The sequence below is a fragment of the Rhincodon typus genome, chromosome 2 (assembly GCF_021869965.1).
Source record: "Rhincodon typus isolate 14 chromosome 2, sRhiTyp1.1, whole genome shotgun sequence".
In the NCBI taxonomy this organism is placed as follows: domain Eukaryota; kingdom Metazoa; phylum Chordata; class Chondrichthyes; order Orectolobiformes; family Rhincodontidae; genus Rhincodon; species Rhincodon typus.
The window spans coordinates 104,886,696-104,904,239 of record NC_063333.1 but is presented as its reverse complement, the minus strand read 5'-3'; the positions used below and the strand labels follow the sequence as shown (position 1 = coordinate 104,904,239).

The 17,544-nt window shown below is 40.2% G+C and overlaps 1 protein-coding gene and 1 long non-coding RNA gene across 3 annotated transcripts; one reads left to right on the top strand and one right to left on the bottom strand.

The window, feature by feature from the left end:
* Positions 1-3,213: 3,213 nt before the first annotated feature.
* irx2a (iroquois homeobox 2a) lies at positions 3,214-7,210 on the bottom strand. Of its 2 annotated transcripts, XM_048613803.1 has the most exons (5): positions 6,974-7,210; positions 5,619-6,027; positions 4,322-5,008; positions 3,996-4,059; positions 3,214-3,689 (listed from the first exon to the last, which is right to left on the bottom strand). In XM_048613803.1, exons 1-4 carry the CDS (start codon positions 7,208-7,210, stop codon positions 4,016-4,018), a joined length of 1,377 nt encoding a protein of 458 aa, XP_048469760.1. In that variant the 3' UTR covers positions 3,214-3,689; positions 3,996-4,015. The 2 variants fall into 2 exon arrangements, with proteins under 2 accessions (XP_048469760.1, XP_020370879.1); XM_020515290.2 differs by having other exon boundaries at positions 3,214-4,059.
* Positions 7,211-14,735: 7,525 nt separating this feature from the next.
* LOC125486800 lies at positions 14,736-16,881 on the top strand. The gene is made up of 3 exons (XR_007265424.1): positions 14,736-14,850; positions 15,524-15,654; positions 15,829-16,881. It is a non-coding gene; the product is annotated as an uncharacterized LOC125486800 (long non-coding RNA).
* Positions 16,882-17,544: the final 663 nt, after the last annotated feature.

The following is a 17,544-nucleotide window of genomic DNA, read 5'->3' as shown; positions in this document are numbered from 1 at the left end:
ACTCGATTGTCTCCTGATTAGCACCATTTTACTGAAGCATCGTCTACATATTTAATTGTATTTATCAAATAACTGTTGCCGAAATAATGATTGACTCTTTTGTGGAGTCTTCAAATAAAAGATAAAACAAACCGGGTTTCGTCCTGGAAGTATTTCTATCAATTTAATACTACCAATGGTTTTAACTATATCGTAGAGGTGGATGAACAGTCATAAACGTATCTCTTGCTTATCCTGTGCATGCGAAATATTACCTTAAAGGAAATGAAACGAAATCACCCAGGACGATCCAATAATATATTTTCACACATCGAATTCCGATTAACTCAACTATTGCATTGATACGATTAATATTACCGCCTACCCCTACCCTACAACACACACAGTCAACCACTACCATTACTGTTTCCATGTACGGTGGCCGTCCATTAAAATCCAGGTCTTAATCTTTTCTCAAAAAGTATTCAGTACACTAATTCTCTATGTTACTGAATACATATACTGTAATGTGTATTTAAGGAGGATTCCTGTTAAGTGTTGCTGATGGTTATAATTCGTAGATTGGGTGAGGAGAAAGGGTGGTACTGTGTTGCCAGTGCACTTTCTACCTTTAATGAAGATAATTAGCTTATTCAAGGCGAAGACTTCACTGCTTTTCTGCGCTATTTAATTGTCCAGGAACGTGTAAAAAATGCAACTGATTGTCTTCATTATGGCTTTCAAACTGTTCCCATTAGGCTTGTGAAATGCTACTTCAGCTAACTTGAATAAGCTCATACATACAACCCATGTCCAGCAGGGATATTGGGCTTTCTAAAAGGAGCTTGTCAAACAGTAACATTGTCACATTTACACTCGGTGTATTGCTTTTTTATAGTCTGTATTTTGCATTTAATCAAACAATCACGGTAAAGATTTCCCCTAGCCAAAAAAGGGCGGTCCGTGTCCCTCTCACAGAAACAATAACTCTTTCATTAAGAACAAATGTTGACATTTGAAGAGACTACAGAAAGGAACAGCGGCAGCTCGATTTTGAAACTGCCTCCAGTAATATGTGACAACACCGATATTCCCTCAGGAACCCACCTGAGATTAAAGATTAAATTTCAATAAAACAGCTCGAATAAAGCGCCCTGAACTAGATGTCGTGGACTGTTTGTCTTTGCGCTTAAATCACCCCTGCTAGTCTTTGGAGTTGTTCTTCTAAAACCCTGGAGACACGCTCCTATTCATACCAAGCACTATTTAAATAGAGTATACTTTCTTCACTTCGTGACCTTTTGAGTCCCTGTTATGCAATTCCCGCATTAATGGCCACTTCGGTCTACAGGCAAACAATGCAAAGTCTATTCTAATTAATACTACGATAGAAATCAGTAGCACTACCACCAGACAGTATAACCCGTAACCAAAAAAAAGCTATATTCTTAGATAATGGTCCAATTGCAAAAAAAAACTCAAAGTCGAAATCGTTGCTTCGATTAGTTGTTTAATTCTAGAGGAGGGGGAATCAAGCTCGTTAAATAACTGGGTGTGAGTTTACATTCGGTTGTCACCTTTTTAATTGGAAAAAATGTAGCCCATTGGATGGGACGGGAGGGAGGATGTGGGTTCTAGGGCAATGTAAAAACATTAAATTATATCTGCTATGTAAAATTAGAATTTTCAAACAGTAAGATGATTTTGCTCTGATTATTTTGCGGAGGCTGTCAGACACCATGTCTGGTTTACAGCGCTTTAACAAGGCTGGCTTCTTGTCGAGCGACGAAGAAATACATTTTGTAATAAATGATAAACGGCTAAAAAGACATCATTTTCCTGAATAAAAGAACTAGTGTATAACATCAGGCTTGATCAATTAATGGGTCATTAGACACTTAACATCCCGAAGGCTGATGGCTTCAAGTGTTACAGGGGATCACTTTCAAATGCCCTTCGCTAACGAGAAGTGACCAACCCCAACAATTTTCAGAGCGAAATAAGTCACTTGGGAAGCTATCAGAGCCTACGTGTCAATTTCTCCTGTTAAAGCAATTTCTCCTCAACCGCCAGATTGAGGCATTTGAGATGGCAGATGTTTAGACAAGATTTTATAAATTGTCGAATATACTTCATAACGAACCCCGACTGGCCGTTCCAAACGGAACAGCAACTAATATTTCTTCCGCTGGGATCTAATGCTCCCCTTTTAAAATCGCACAGTATATATACCCATTATTACTCATTCCGCGGAATGAAATACTTGGGTCACTTGGAATATTTTGAGATTGATTGCACCGAAGTCAACGGCATTGTTGTAGGTCGTCTAGTTGTCACATTTGCTAATTTTGGATATTTATGTTCCTTTAGAAATTGCGCTAATTATTATAATTAATTGCACGTCCTCAGATTTCAGTTAAGCACAATGATCCCTGCCATCGAATACATTGTGGCATATTCTGATAAAACAAAAGCAACCTGCTGATGAAATTTGGATTTCAGTCCTCTGTGATCGTTATGCCCACTTTCACTGAAAGTATTTTATTGTGCGTTGGATTGAGACCAGATATACACTTCAAATATTCCAATTAATGTTTTCAATGTTAAAAAAGCTTCATCTAGTCGATTTTTTTTGTTGACGAGGCCTAAAGTGTTACAAAGCTCATGCTGGCCTAAATAATGGACAGAGTGAGCTCCAATAATTTACTTTCGCATTTAATTTAAAGCGGAACGTTATCAGAATTTCGAATTTATATCATGGTAATGTAATTGAACTCGGTTTTATGATTTAACACAACAGGCAAATGACAGACACTGTAAAAATAAAACAAGCAAAGTTACATAGGGGGCCTATGTATGATCCTCACACTGAAAATGCGGTTTAATACTTAATTGCTTTTGTCTATCATTTAAGTTTGCGATACACTACTATTCGAATGTGTCCAAAAGTTTGCGAGCGTTTCTTAGTCTTACTACTACCTACATTGAAACTAATAAATAATAATTTTGCATTGAAATAAGTATCAAACGCATGTTTAAAGAGATTTTAATTCAATTTCCAAAACCAAAACTAAATCAAATATTTCAAATTCAAATATACCTCTGAAGAGAAAATGCCAAATAATCCAAACATTTCGAAGAAATTGCAGTTGCAGACTACTCAATTTTATTTACATTTAAAGATATAAATTAGCAAAGAGTCCCTATAACAACCAGATTGTAACTGTTATCACGTTTCAAAAAAAAAACAAGCAGATTTATTTACAAAATGTTCAGATTCCATTGCAATACAACTTGCATAAATTACTAGAAGCTTTGTGTCATCGTTACAAAAATAAATATCAAATGTTTTCCACTTTTCAGATACTCAAGTTCTTCAATCACATTGTTCTACCGTATATCTACAAATAGTTTTACAATAAAGCCGCATTACACCTAGAACGTGGCAAATAAACCGATCAAGTGAAGAAAACCTGAGAAGACATTTTCCAAAAAATCACATATACAGAATAATAGTTAAACAACAAATGCAGAGATATGTTGCAGGGATTTGCTTTCTTAATAACATCCTCTGTGAATTAAAATAGTGCTCTGTGGGGTCTTCTCTATACAGTGGCACAAAATGTGATCCAGTACTATATACATTTTTTTTTGCTTAATAGCTGGGGGGAATGGCTCGCTGACATTTTCAAAGCAATTGTGACACCTACCTGCAGACCAAGGAAATAAAAGAGAATCCCAGTCAACCAACTGGTAAGCATAGAGCTGTCACAATTTTAGAGACATATTGAGCACAGGTTAAAATATTGCAAAATTTGTGACGGTGAGGACCATAGTTATTATAAACCCTACATGTTTGTTACCAATAAATAATGTCATGAAATAAGTTTACGTACTTTTCAGTTAGACCAATATTTAAATGTATCTCCCCTCCTCTCATTTTGCAGCGCATTGATTTCACTGCTTAGGCTCCAAAATTTGTTATTTTAGATGCGTCTTTTCACATGATCACTTACTTGCACTGCTGATAACACATCTATAGATATGGTTGCACTCCTACTGTGCAGACATCACTGGGGTCTGTCAAAAAATACAACCACCATTTAGTTACACTCTCTGCGGATATCTATCAGCCTAACAACTACTATTGCTAGTACACATTTTTAGTCCGGAGAAATAAATGTTTCCTATACCTTGCACATATGCAGCTCAAATATACTACACTTGGACTGGGAGCTCTGTACTGTAACTGCATTTTCAGGGCGTTTGATTGCTATGGCTAATGGCCTTCTTTTCACTGAAGGTCTCTAGTTATAAGCAGAACGCTTGCATCAGCACATACCTTTTTTGGAGTCGTAATTTGTGGCCCTGAAGTGTTGTTCGAGCTGGGAACTCGTATTTTTCAGAGAGTCAGTACTTTGTTTGTGCATGGAGACAGTGTTTAAGACAGTCTCGTTGGTGCTGTATCGTAAAATGCCTTGGCTTTGCAGATGGTTAAAGTTGGCGTAGCTCGTATAGTTAGTGTAAAAGGGTGAAGTGTAGTAAATGGGCCTGCCAAGGATTGAAGTGGCCGGGTAGGTAGAGCTAGAGGTCGATGAAGAGGAGTTCGGCGACGGAGAACAAATCTGTCCGAATTGCTGTTTAATATCCGAGGTGGCGATTTCCGCTAAAGACCAAAGTTTGGGTTTGCTGACTTGAGTCTGTGAAGCAGAGGTGATGATACTGTTTAGGCTGTGTTTGGTTCTACTCCCCGAGTTCTCGTCTTCTGGCACGTGAAGGAGTGCGGCGTCCATCCGAGTGAGAGGCGAAGAGTTCATGGCTTTGTGAGAAAGGTCTCGCTCCTCCTGCTCCTCGTCGCTGCCATCATCATCATCACCAACGGCATCATCATCATCAATACAATTGTCACATTTTTCCTTCGTTTCGGAGCCAGATTCACAAACGCTGTCCTCCACCCTGCACACTTTGTCCCCTTCACATTCTGGGGAGCAGGAGCTGTCAGTCAGCGTGTCAACGTGCAAACTAATGCCTGAAATCAAACCAGAACAACTCGCGGTTAAATAAGTAGCATCTACTTTTACCTTTCAAGGAGTGCAACACGTTCGAAAAGAAAATACATGTGCGAAACGCGCCACCTTTTTACTTAAACACACAGGCCGCTGGTAAAACTGGTGTGTGTGTTTTGAAGTTGTTCCCAGTTGGTACAGTGGGCACTGCATTCCTGAAGCAACCAGAACATAACGTGGCGTAACTGGTTCTGGAGTGGAATTGATCAATTCCCCTCCAGTTCCAAATAGAGTAGAAGATGCTCTGTGTGACAACCTAATTTAGGGTTAACGCTGAAAACTTAAGACACTTCAATAGTTCCGTCTGGAACTAATAGCTGCTAATATTTAAAATGCGCGTTCAAAACACCGAACACTTTCCATTTAAAAAAAGTTCGCAACATTGCAGACGCTGTTTCAGCCTGTATGTGTGGTTGCATGGTCAGTAATTGTACCCATCGTGGCCCTAATAAGTCAACCATAGCATGATTACATCAAATATCGATTCCGACATTTGTCTCAATGCAATGCTATGTTGTCAGTCGTAATTGCGTAATATCGAGTGATGTGGAGACAATTTTCAACTCGACAAACCTTCATCCTCGGCTGATGTTTCGTTTTGCTCGTGTTTTTTCTTCAAACTTCCTTCCTTGTTTCTTTCACTCTCCCCCGATTCTTCCTCTTCTTCGTCCTCGCTCTTGTTCCTCGGAGCCCAGGTCATCTTATTCTCTTTCTTGAGTCTCCTCCTGGCGTTGGCAAACCAGGTGGAGACCTGAGTCAGGGTCATCTTCGTGATGATGGCCAGCATGATCTTTTCTCCTTTAGTCGGGTAGGGGTTCTTCCTGTGCTCGTTCAGCCAGGCTTTGAGAGTGGCCGTGGCGTCTCGTGTGGCGTTCTTCCTGTAAGCCGGGTCGTTGAGTTGATAAGGATACGCCGCATTACCGTACGGGTGGTAACTGAGGGTTCCAGCCATCCCTGTAGCGTGAGCATCGTATGGGGAACCCTAAAAAGACAACAAAATATCAGTCACTATGTCAACACATAGACGTACCAGTATACTGATCACTGGAGCTTGCAATGTAAAGATAATGTTTCTAATTTATTTAATCGATCTAGTTAACATAATGAAATGCAATTGTATTCACTCAGAGGTCTAAAACTTCCCTCTAGTTTGAATTCCTAGTTTGAATTTAATCGAATTGATATTGTTATAGGTGTTTTTCTTCCCAACCTCTTAATTCTTAAAGTTGTTTCTCATGTCACCCAAAAATGGCGGCGGGTCTCCCTTGTGCATTCTCATCAAGCATGTTATCAAACTTACAAACAGTAAATCCGCTTATATATATATAATATATAGATAGATAGATATTGAAGCAATTGCGGCTCCCGGACTTTGGGATATGGTAGCTGTTGAGATTTGCCGGCGCCGACACTATCTGCTGACCTTCCCTGACTGTGTGCATTCAACGGCGTTACAATCACCATCCGGCTTGACTTCCGAAAAGCAGGCATCTTTTTTAAACTTTGACCGTGTGCAGTTCGCCACTTTTCTTCCCACCAACGTTTGCAGTTCGACCTTTCCAAAAACCATCAAACTTTTGTGTGTGCGTGTGGTTTTGCAGCTGACCCAATGTCGTGCCGTATTGTTCAGAAATCGGTTTTTCATGTTTTTTTTTAAATTGTATCTCATCCTTTTTCAATGCTTCCCTTACAAAATATATCTTTAAATCAAAACACGACATTTACGGACTGGATTTGGCGAATGGTAGCACCATTCTGTGTTGCATCAAGCCAGTTTAAATATAACAAGTAACACGTTCGAACATTTTCCGGAACCAAACTTCATTAAAGTTAAAAGCCTTCCTCAAATTAAAGAGCACGAAATAAATGCAAAATAAACTAATGTTTAGAATAATGCAAATGTAGTCAGTTGAAATTTATTGACGTACCATGTAGGACGGGAATCCAGTAGCGGGGTCAGTTGAGTACTGAAGCGGATTAGTGAAGCCTGTAGAGGGGGCTGTGAATGCTGCCGAGCCCGCGTAGGGACTGAACGCCGAGCCGGACGAGGCTCTGCCCAGCTCGTCGCTCCTCGGGGCGGTCAGAGCGGAAGCACTGTACGCCGGGCACGAGTAAAGAGCCAGCGAACCTGCCGGCTGGTACAGATAACCCTGAGGATAAGACATTGCTTTGCCCCCTCCCCCCCAATCAACACCCGCACGCAACAAAAGAATTTTTTTTTAAAAAGAAACACAAAAGAAACAAAAAGGGCAGAGAGAAAAGAGGAAAATTCGATTGTTACTGGAGAAGTAGCATATAGTTGAGCTTCCCCCCTGCTTTGGCTGAGTGCTGGGTTAGGAAGGTGTCTGCATGAAGCTGCAGAAACTGCTCTAGAGCCTGAGTGCTTTTGCTGGACGCTGCTGCTGAGTTCTGGTTAGATAGAGCAGCGGCGGGCAGCGCCTGTCAATCAGCCCGTCTTATTTACATAACAGCGCCCCGCCCTACTTCGGCCTCCCCAGCTCCGGCTGGATCGGGGCAGCTGCAGGCAGTAGCTCGCGGCCGCTGGCCCTCGGCTCACAGCGAGCGACCACTTTCTGCAGCTCCTCGCTCTGTCTTACATCCCCTTTCCCCTCTGCCCTCGCTCCCCCATTCCGCAGAAATGATTAAACATTATCTAAAATTCTCGTCCCTCTCTCCAACTGCTTTGCATCTCACCTCTCATTCCATCTCGTGGCCCTTGTCCTATTCTCCTGTGTTTTGCTCCCGTTTCTTTCCCTTTTTTTTATTGTTCTCGCCTCTCTGTCTAACCGTTTCGATTCACCAGCGCTTCATCCTCCTGCTATCCCGCAGCTCTCGCTCCGCTGCCTGCCCTTCTGTGGCCCTCTTTCGGAAAACATCCCGCTTTGCTCGATTGGATCACCAAACAATAACCTCTATAAGTTTATTTATTTTAAAAGTTAAAATAAATGCCAATGTACCAACCAGCTAAGCTACATGTTCGTCTTTTTTCTCTAAAAAATAACGCACAATATTGCAAGTAGCCGATCTGGACTGGACTTTCGGCATCAATAGAATTCTTTTGTTGCATTTAAGCTCTGATTAATTTATGATCTTCGCCTTTCGCTTTATTTTGTACGTCCGCTTTCCCCCTTCACGACAGGTTTCTGGATAAACAACATCATCTACCGGCTATTTCTATCACCAAATAATATGGGGGGGGGGATATCTGTATTTAATTATACACACAGATAGAGATATATTCAAAATAAACGAGTTACGAAAATACAGCTTTGAGGTCAAGGGATCTACTCTTGTCTCCGTAAGAATGTGCTGAGATTTTCCACAACGAATGTGATATATTGCTCCTCAAAATTCGACCAGCAATATTAGAAATTCAATTCGCCTGAAATAATGGGGGATTATAAATAAAAAATGAATTTAGATTGACGTGTGTGGAAATTATGCGGGACAAGCTGACGTTGCTAAACGTTTGCTTAAGATTGTTCGAAAGACTAATTGCATCGCAGCCGTAGGAAAAAAAAGACTGGCGCTTACAAGAGGGTCCTGGAAATTAGTTAGAGATATCAGCTTGAAGACAGAGAGAAAATTAATCAATCAATTAGGGAACGCCGGTGTATATTACGATATGTCAAAAGCAAAAAGAGGGGAAATAGAAATAAAACGCTAGCTAGCGAGCTTTGGGGCACATTTTAACGAACTTGAACTAAACAGGCGGTAAAATGAGAGGAATACGCTCCCGGCTCGTGTCGGTTTAAAACGTCAAATGAGGGAAAGAATCGTGTGTCCAAGTGATTTGAACTTGGCAGTGGGAGCAGTGAGGCTGCAGGAGAGGGAGCTGATGGATTATGCGCAGATCACACTCACTGCGAGGTCGTGATCTTGAAGAAGTCGATTGAACTGAACCGTTCCCGAACCGACCGCCAAATTATACTCGGGAGGCAGGTTCTGTTTTTGTTTTCAAAAAATGCAAATTGGATTCTCAGAGAGCGATTGAAAAGCTAAATATATTATCACTGACGCGAATCTGAACCAGACCGGCGTCCATTGGTGTGCAGATCTGATCTTAAATTCAGTCACTCGTGTGCTGTGAGAACTTTCACGAGACGAGATATCTCAAGGCAGATGTGAGCAAAAAGCACGGGTATTTCTGTTATGGATCACATACAATAATATTGGAAAATGTTATGAATTTTTATTTAATAACTCCATCCTGTCCTGGTATTTCTTTTAGAGAAATCCGCTCATGAACTGTCGCACTTCTAATTCTAGCTAGCAAGGACGCAAAAACTTCTGCTTGGCTGACTTTGATTGCATTTACTAGTAGGCGAGAGCGGTAGTATGCAATTTTAATATTGCCCCTCTAACGTTTCTAGTCAACTAATCGTAGTTGCAAAGGCTGGGAATGAATCTATGTGGCTGATTCAAAGTACCATTACTAAATTGATTGTGGTAATACGCAATGAATAAAGCGATTTGACATAATTGCCGCCACTCAGATAGGAGGCATGTCTCTCGATTTCAGTTCAAAACAGGGATGCAACACAATAATAAAACGGAAAGAACATCTTTCACGGGCATGTTCACCGGCAACCAAGAGTATTATACACGCCGATTAAAACTGTAGTTCTGCTTTTTTTGCAATACTCACCGTTTCATTGTTTTCATTTTAATAATTGCAAAGTGCCCGATGTTTTAATTGCATATCAACATGTCACATGAGACATCCGCTGCTTTTTGAATATGTAAAACACGGCGAGCTTCGGCACACGCAGCTGCGATTCTGAACAGGCAGCTCACCCACCTTCTTACGGTTTTCTTCTCATTCGGTTGAAATACAAACGGCCATCCACACCCGGTGCGTGTATTTGCGATCAGGACAGCTAAGACATACAATTACAATCGAGATTAGTAAAACCACCATCCATCCCACTGGGACTCACACTTGCAAATGACGGGAGCCTCGTCCCCTTGGAAATCGCCTCCTCTAGCACTAAATTGCATCAATTCACGCTCGGGTCATTCACACATCGTTAAAATGAGAAACAGTTTTGTAACCGGTATGTCAATTTACTTCTGTTATCCTCCTCTTTTGCTATGAGGATCAGTGGGAGATACCGTTACCCATTTCAACATTTCAGTCGCCACGTTTGCGGCCAGTGCAATGCAAAAAGGTCAAATTTACGCGAGCTATCTTATTTCCGATAACTCACAGACTACCCTCCTGTTTTATGATATGGCTCGTGTTCGGATTTGAATTTTAAACAATGTTTTGCATAAGAACAGAATCCCTTTCGAAAATATTGAGAAGTGGCGAAGTATAAAGAGGGTAAGACCCAAGCCGTCAGCACGATCACCTCTTTGCGATCCACGGGGTCTTTTATTCCCCCCTCAATTAATTAACACTTTGTTGCCAGTGAAAGGAACATTTCTGGCCAGGACTTCAGGCGGCACGAGCCAGAGATAATGTTTTATTGTGTTAAGCCATCCCTCTTTCCGGACCCCTGTTGCTATGAAAACCAAACTGATCAGCTGCCTGCAAAACTTGCAACGTATGAATGAAGATCTGTGCAAAAATAAACACGGCCAGCAAACTTTGTTGTTCGGGTCCACATTATTTTTGTCCAGAAAGAGCAGCGCATGCCACAGACATGTTTTCTTGATTCGAACATGTCAATTTTAGTTTTACAGCAATTCGAATTTAATAACAAACACCAGCGGTTTATCTAAACTTTGCACCAAAATTTCCTCGACTATCTCCCCCCACTATCCCTGGGGTTTCAGATAGTAAACTCGTCAATCAAGTAACTTGCCAACTCGTTGTAAAGTCTTCTGCGTTCAGGAACAGATTTTCTGGAGATGATCAGTCGAGGTTGCTAAAATCAGGATAATTCTGTTACTTTCGTTTAGTGTCTCGTGTGTTTCCAATGTGTATTGCGAAGGACCATCGGTCCATTTTCACTGCTTTCAAACTGACTGCGGATCTCAGATTTGAAAATAAACTTTGGCTGGAAAAATGGTAACCAGAAATTTCGGATTGTGAATATTCTGTACTTGAAACATTTGACAAACAACTCCCTAATGTCCATGACGTTACAAAATAAAATAGCTGCACCTCTCGTTACAACTTAATGGAGGTTTTTAAAGACGAGGAAACAAACCACACAGGGGGTTCTCAATTCTTAAAACATAAAGATTAAACAAAAGTAATTTCGCCGATCATAACTGGCCTCAAAACGTCCATTTAGTATTTTTTAGATGTCACTACAGAAAGAATGGATCTCATCGTACATTAGCAAGTGGATTTGCAAACTAGTACCAACTTGTTGCTCGGTGCATACTTTATGGTGTGTGGTGCCTTCCAATTATTTAGTCCCTCTGTAGTCAACATATACAGAATAAACGAGTCCAACATTTTCATATTTGGGTGAGATAGCACAAATATTTTGTATCCCTTCATTACTTACGTTATAAGACACAGGTCAAAACGTCTGTAACACTTAAAAATGCCCAGGACTTTTCTCAGTAATCATGGTCTCGATATGAGTGCTTTAATACATAATTCTCCATTGTTCTGATCATCAGATTTCAGCTGATAAATGCTGGCACCGAAGTAGGGAATATAATGACCGACACGGTGGGGAGAGGGCGCTCGAAGAAGGATGACTGGCACACTGGAGGTTAAGTGCAACCCGCTTGTGAAAGTTCGAACCAATTAAATTTAATGGACGAACATTTCCAAGTTACAGTTTAAAAAAAAACCTATTTTTTTTCTGAATACATGGTTATCAACTGGAACAAAACGGTTATCAATATATGTTACACAAAATATTGTCGCAAATCTACAGCGTTACCGAGGGGCTACATCTAATAACATGAACATAAAACAATGTTGTTGAGTCCCGACACTCAGTTACATCGGTCAATTAAATCATTCAAGTTATCTCGGACATAAACGCTCGTCAATTTGTCACTGTGCAAATCAGATGCAAATTAAACATAAATATAATTATTTATTCTACTTAGGTACTGTTCACACAATTAATGTCGTTATTATTAATTTTGTAATCAAGAAGCAAAAATGAAAATGAGACTTTTTGCAAACTATGTCATGTCACTTTTTTCTTGAAGAATCGCCCAATGAAATTTCGGTAAGCCATGTTAGCATCATTGATTGTAAAGTTTAATACGTGTACATTTCATATCAACATGTATGCGAGTTTCCTAATTGGCCAATTGGACTCACAGTCCTTCTAAGGTTCTCATAAAAGTTTTACATAAGTCACAAAATTTAGACAGGATATAAGAAGCCATCTATTTTTCATCCTACGCTGGAATGATTTCGTGAAACGAACAAAGACCATTTGAAAATTTGAATAATGTGCTATTATCGTATCATAGAAGTCAACACCGAGGCTGAACAAATATTTACTTTTAGAGAAAGAGACAGTATCCTTAAAATGGCTCTTTGTCAAAATTATACGTTACGTTAAAAGATTCCAGATTAATTGCTTTCTACTTCCTCAGTGAGATGGTGAAAGACTTATTGTATGTTTTTGCATTTTTCTTCAAGCTTAATGTGCGGGGTGCGATATTGAAACATAAATGGAACATCTAGCATTTTGCTTATACAATTTCAGCTACTGTGTAGAAAATAGAATATCCATTTGCCAAAATTGCGAAATGGTCGTTACCTGGTCGTTTGCAGCTCATTACATCTCACTTAATTGGCCGTGAAGCGTTCAGGACATTCGAGAAAGGTATAAACAGAAGATATTTTATTTTCTATTCCTTTGAATGGGTCATGTATTCTTGTTAGAAGGATTAATTCAAGGTCCACGATTACGTGTTGAGGACCACACTAACTGCGTGGCCACAGCCGCAAAGATGTGCTGAGGAAAAGTCCCGAAGGCCCTCTCGCCATTGTGCACCCAAGAGTTGGAAGCTTTGAAAATTCCTGGTGACCTGTACCCCAGGGAATATTTGATATAAAATTCCAAAAAAGCAGCTCATGTACAGTATTGAGAGAATGAGGCCTGTATTAGACTTTGTGCAATTCCTTTTTGAACTGTTATGCCATGCATTATTTTACAGATGTTATGAATAAGTCACATTGATTGGAAATATCATATTTTTGGAATAATTATATTGATTCATGAATCCAACTTCAACGTAAAGTGTTCACAAACGATTTGTGAGACAATACTTTACCGTATAGACGACACATGACCTGTTTTCCATTAAAAAAATAAAAGCTTATCTTGTTGTACTCCAGAGAAGCGCTGATTCCTCAGGTGTTTTCTCAAACCTGTGGATCTCTGGCAATACATTTGTGCTTCATAGCACATTACTATCTTCTTGTCTGCTTGGGTTCTCATGTACCTTTGTAAATATACAGTTTCATCAGCCGAACTTTATTCCTTTTGGTTTCTTTGCACTAATAATATGGTAAAGTGCCTTTCGTGACACATAAAGTTATCCCACTTTTCTACAAAAAGACACCTTCCCTGGAAATATTAAGTATAGCTACACAATGGAAAATATTATTTATGAAGTTTTGCTTCTCGGCAGAAACTATCTTAAGGTACTCTTTCTAGGCAATGGTCTCCGTTACATGTGTGTAAATCCTGAACATTCAGCGTTGAGCAGGTGGAACTCCGGCCTGCACAAATGGAGCTTACACGTGTATCATTGTTCAATATAAAACAAAATTATATTAGTTTTCTCGCAGTACTTGTTCCAAAACACAAGGTTAACCTCCCACTAATGCAGCAGCTACAATTCATGTTGATGGGTTTCAATCATGTGATGCAACAATACGCTTCTATTTTAGCCGGTGAATGTCAGAGATAGGCACAGGGTTTATTGGAGAGCCTTAGATAGTTTGCGAGACAACAAGGTGCAGGGCTGGATGAACACAGCAGGCCAAGCAGCATCATAGGAGCAGAGAGGCTGACGTTTCGGGCCTAGACCCTTCATCAGAAAAGGAGGAGGGGAAGGGGGTTTTGAAATAAATAGGGAGAGAGTGGGAGGCGGATAGAAGAGGGATAGAGGAGAGGATAGGTGGAGAGGAAACAAACAGGTCGAAGAGGCGGGGATGGGGCCAGGAAAGGTGAGTGTAGGTAGGGAGTTAGGAAGGGGATAGGTCAGTCCAGGGAGGACGGACAGGTCAAGGGGGCGGGATGAGGTTGGTCGGTAGGAGATGGAGGTGCGGCTTGAGGTGGGAGGAGGGGATAGGTGGGAGGAAGAACAGGTTAGGGAGGCAGGGACGAGTTGGACTGGTTTTGGGATGCGGTGGGGGGAGGGGAGATTTTGAAACTTGTGAAATCCACATTGATACCATTGGGCTGCAGGGTTCCTCTACATCGGGGAAACCAAGCGGAGACACATCACCTTCCTTAGATAGTTTGCATTTCTTTCTATTAAAAGTCATGTTTGATTCATAAAAGTAATACACGTGATACACGTTTGCTTTCTGGCCAGAATCAATATATTCCCAAAGTAGTTTCTGCACACGAGTACACGTATTATTTAATTTAGAATCGCTAGGCCACTGGGATCGCTACTCATTATCCAGTTGATCTTTGCTATAATTTACCCAACCAGATTGCACTGTCAATTAGCAATTTAATGACATCATGCTCTATATATGTACGGGACATTGTACAGACAATGGCAATTGTTGATGGAGAATGGAGGAAACTCAATGAAATAGATTCAGCCTTGATTTTCTTCCAGCGAAGTTCATAATTTCAGGAATCCAGAAACAAAGTGCGTGTGCTGGAAAACTGAAACGTTCTGAAGAAGGGTTAGTGGGCCCTAAGCGTTGACTACTTTGTTTCCACAGATGCTGTCAGACTTGCTGAGTTTCTCCAGTAATTTCTGTTTTTTTTTATAATTTCAGGCATAGGATTTACTTTCTCAATTGTTTCGTCTTCATATATAGAATAAAGGTCAAATGTCTTGAAGAATTTCCCCATGGTTAATCAGATGCAAAGAATTAATCTCAGATTGTAACAGCAATTTAACATTTCGCATTTTCAATTAGTAAGAATTGCAATTAAAAAAAAAAGATTACTGGCCAATTTCACATGTCCGGTCGATAATATTCAAAGTTATCAAGTTTAGAATAGAATTTTAAACTTGACAGATTAAATCGAAGACAGGTTGTATTACAAAGTTTTCACTGTACGCCATTTAAAGTTAAATATTTGGACACCTGGGCTACCATACTGAGAATTGTTGGAACTTGTTTCTATGTTGATATGATCGTTAGAAGAGGATTTAAAAAAAAATGCAATACGTTATTTGCATATGTCTGCTTCTGCATTATAACTTCCGTGACGCACATTTATATGTTCACACATAGTGAAATAATGTAAAGAGATTTTGCGTTTTAAGATGGTAAACGCATATTGATCGTTAAAAATCAACATGATCATCACACTAGCATGACTTTGGTAAAATATATTTTGCTTCAGGATTCTCCTGCATCAGACAAAAGCAGATATGCCAATCATATTTAGCTGACCTTTGACCTTTGCCAAACTGAAGACTCCTACCTCTGCGACAGTCAGTCAACCATGGTTAAAATAGCAAACAGCACCTAAAGGTAAATCTTTTATAAGTCTGTTTTGTCAATGCTTCTGGGAGCCGGCTTGACGTTATTCTGTTATAAGCCCGAGGCCGTATTTTCTGCCATAGATCCAGTGGAATAAAAACTTGCAGACCATCGATATGATTTGTTAATAACAATGGTTGAATGTATGACCTTGCTTCTCTACAGACTAAGAGCACCAGCAGTAATGATTATTTCCTAGTCAATGTAACATGATGGCTGGCATTGGGCGAGGAATGAAGCAGCCTCTTGACTTCGACCATTGCACACAATAAGGATTCGGTTCCATTACCAATTGTATGATCCCTGAAACAGTTACCGTATAAGAGGACGGATCTGTCCCGGGAGCAACGCGAAGCAAGAAGCTCCGAAATGTTGTACTTGTTGGGTTTGACATCCAATAACTCTAGCTCTAACTCCAGTAGTGTCAAATATACTGCACAGGAAACTGTCCCTTGGACCTCCCAGGCACAGAGCACCTTTTAACTTAAATGTTAAATGCAAACGCCGGTCCCAGTATTTTTATGGTTTAACTGATGGAAGAAGAGATCAGCGCATTGGAATAGCAATGCAGAATGTGTGGAATCTTATTGACAAGAACGTTTGCTATTGTGTGACTATCTGATTACAATCCCACAGTAGCAAATTCATTTATGTACCATCAGATTAGGAATGTTACCTTCTCCAACACTTAATTTGCCGTATTGATCGCAAATATGTAAACATTGCTTATTAACTTGTTCTAGCCCCGAGATGTAAACATAGAATAGTGATGGTTATTTTCTGACAAAGCTAGCGGACTGGCGGGATTGTCAAAAGTAGTGAATGAAGCCGGCGACTTTCCATTTCAGTCGGATAGCAATCTTCGCTTCCTTTACATAGATTAGTGATGATAAATATGGAGAACCAATGGATCAAGGTTTTGAAAAACGAGATATTCCAACACTATTATTCTCAGCAGCCGTCAACTTCAATTACTCGAGGGATTATAAATAAAATTGTCCGTGGTGGAATTCATGGGGAAGTGTATTCCAATTGGCCACATCTTTTAAAATAAATTCCCTATTTTGACAACATTTTCAATGATAAAAGCTACGAAGTAATAAATCGAGATGCTCCAGTTTTGTGAAGGAGGGTGTGTTTATTCGGCAATAGTTTGACTGGCCAAAATTACTGTTTTACAGAATATTAAAAGATACGATGACAGTGTGTCTTTTGCACAGCGACCACCGTAATGTAACAGATTTTGCTGTTACATGTGATGGTTTACGTTTACATCAGCGAAACTCCCGCACTTATAACACTTTCGTATATTATGCAAAATAGATTTCCCCAATGGATGAAGTTGAACTGACGGGAAATATAAATTCTATACTAATATGCAGATTTCGCTTTCATGTGCAATAAATTAACAACAAACAATGTTTCTATCTCGAAGTGACAGTGCTGGACGAAGATAAAGCGCACGCATCTACTATGTATGTGTTGCATTTGGTTTGCTGCATCTTTTTGCTGCGATGCAGGATTTTCCCCAGCACAAGGTCAGCTCCCCGGACTATTTGAGCAACTCCATTCCACAGAGGCGCAGTGAGCGACCGCACCTCACCTTAGACGGTAGAGTTGGCATGATGGAGGTGAGCGTGTGCAGTGTGCTGGACCGATGACCATTTGGAGCTTGGGTGTCGATTGTATGTTCCTGCTTTATAATGCTCTAAGTCTGGAGGTCATCAGTCAGAATTCAACAGAAATACCAACATTCCTTAAAAGAAGGACAAGTAAGAACATACAACGACAAAGCAAAAGGAATAAAACCGAAAGAGCTGTGGATGCTGCAAATCAGGAACAAAAACAAAGTTGCTGGAAAAGCTCAGCGGGTCTGGTAGC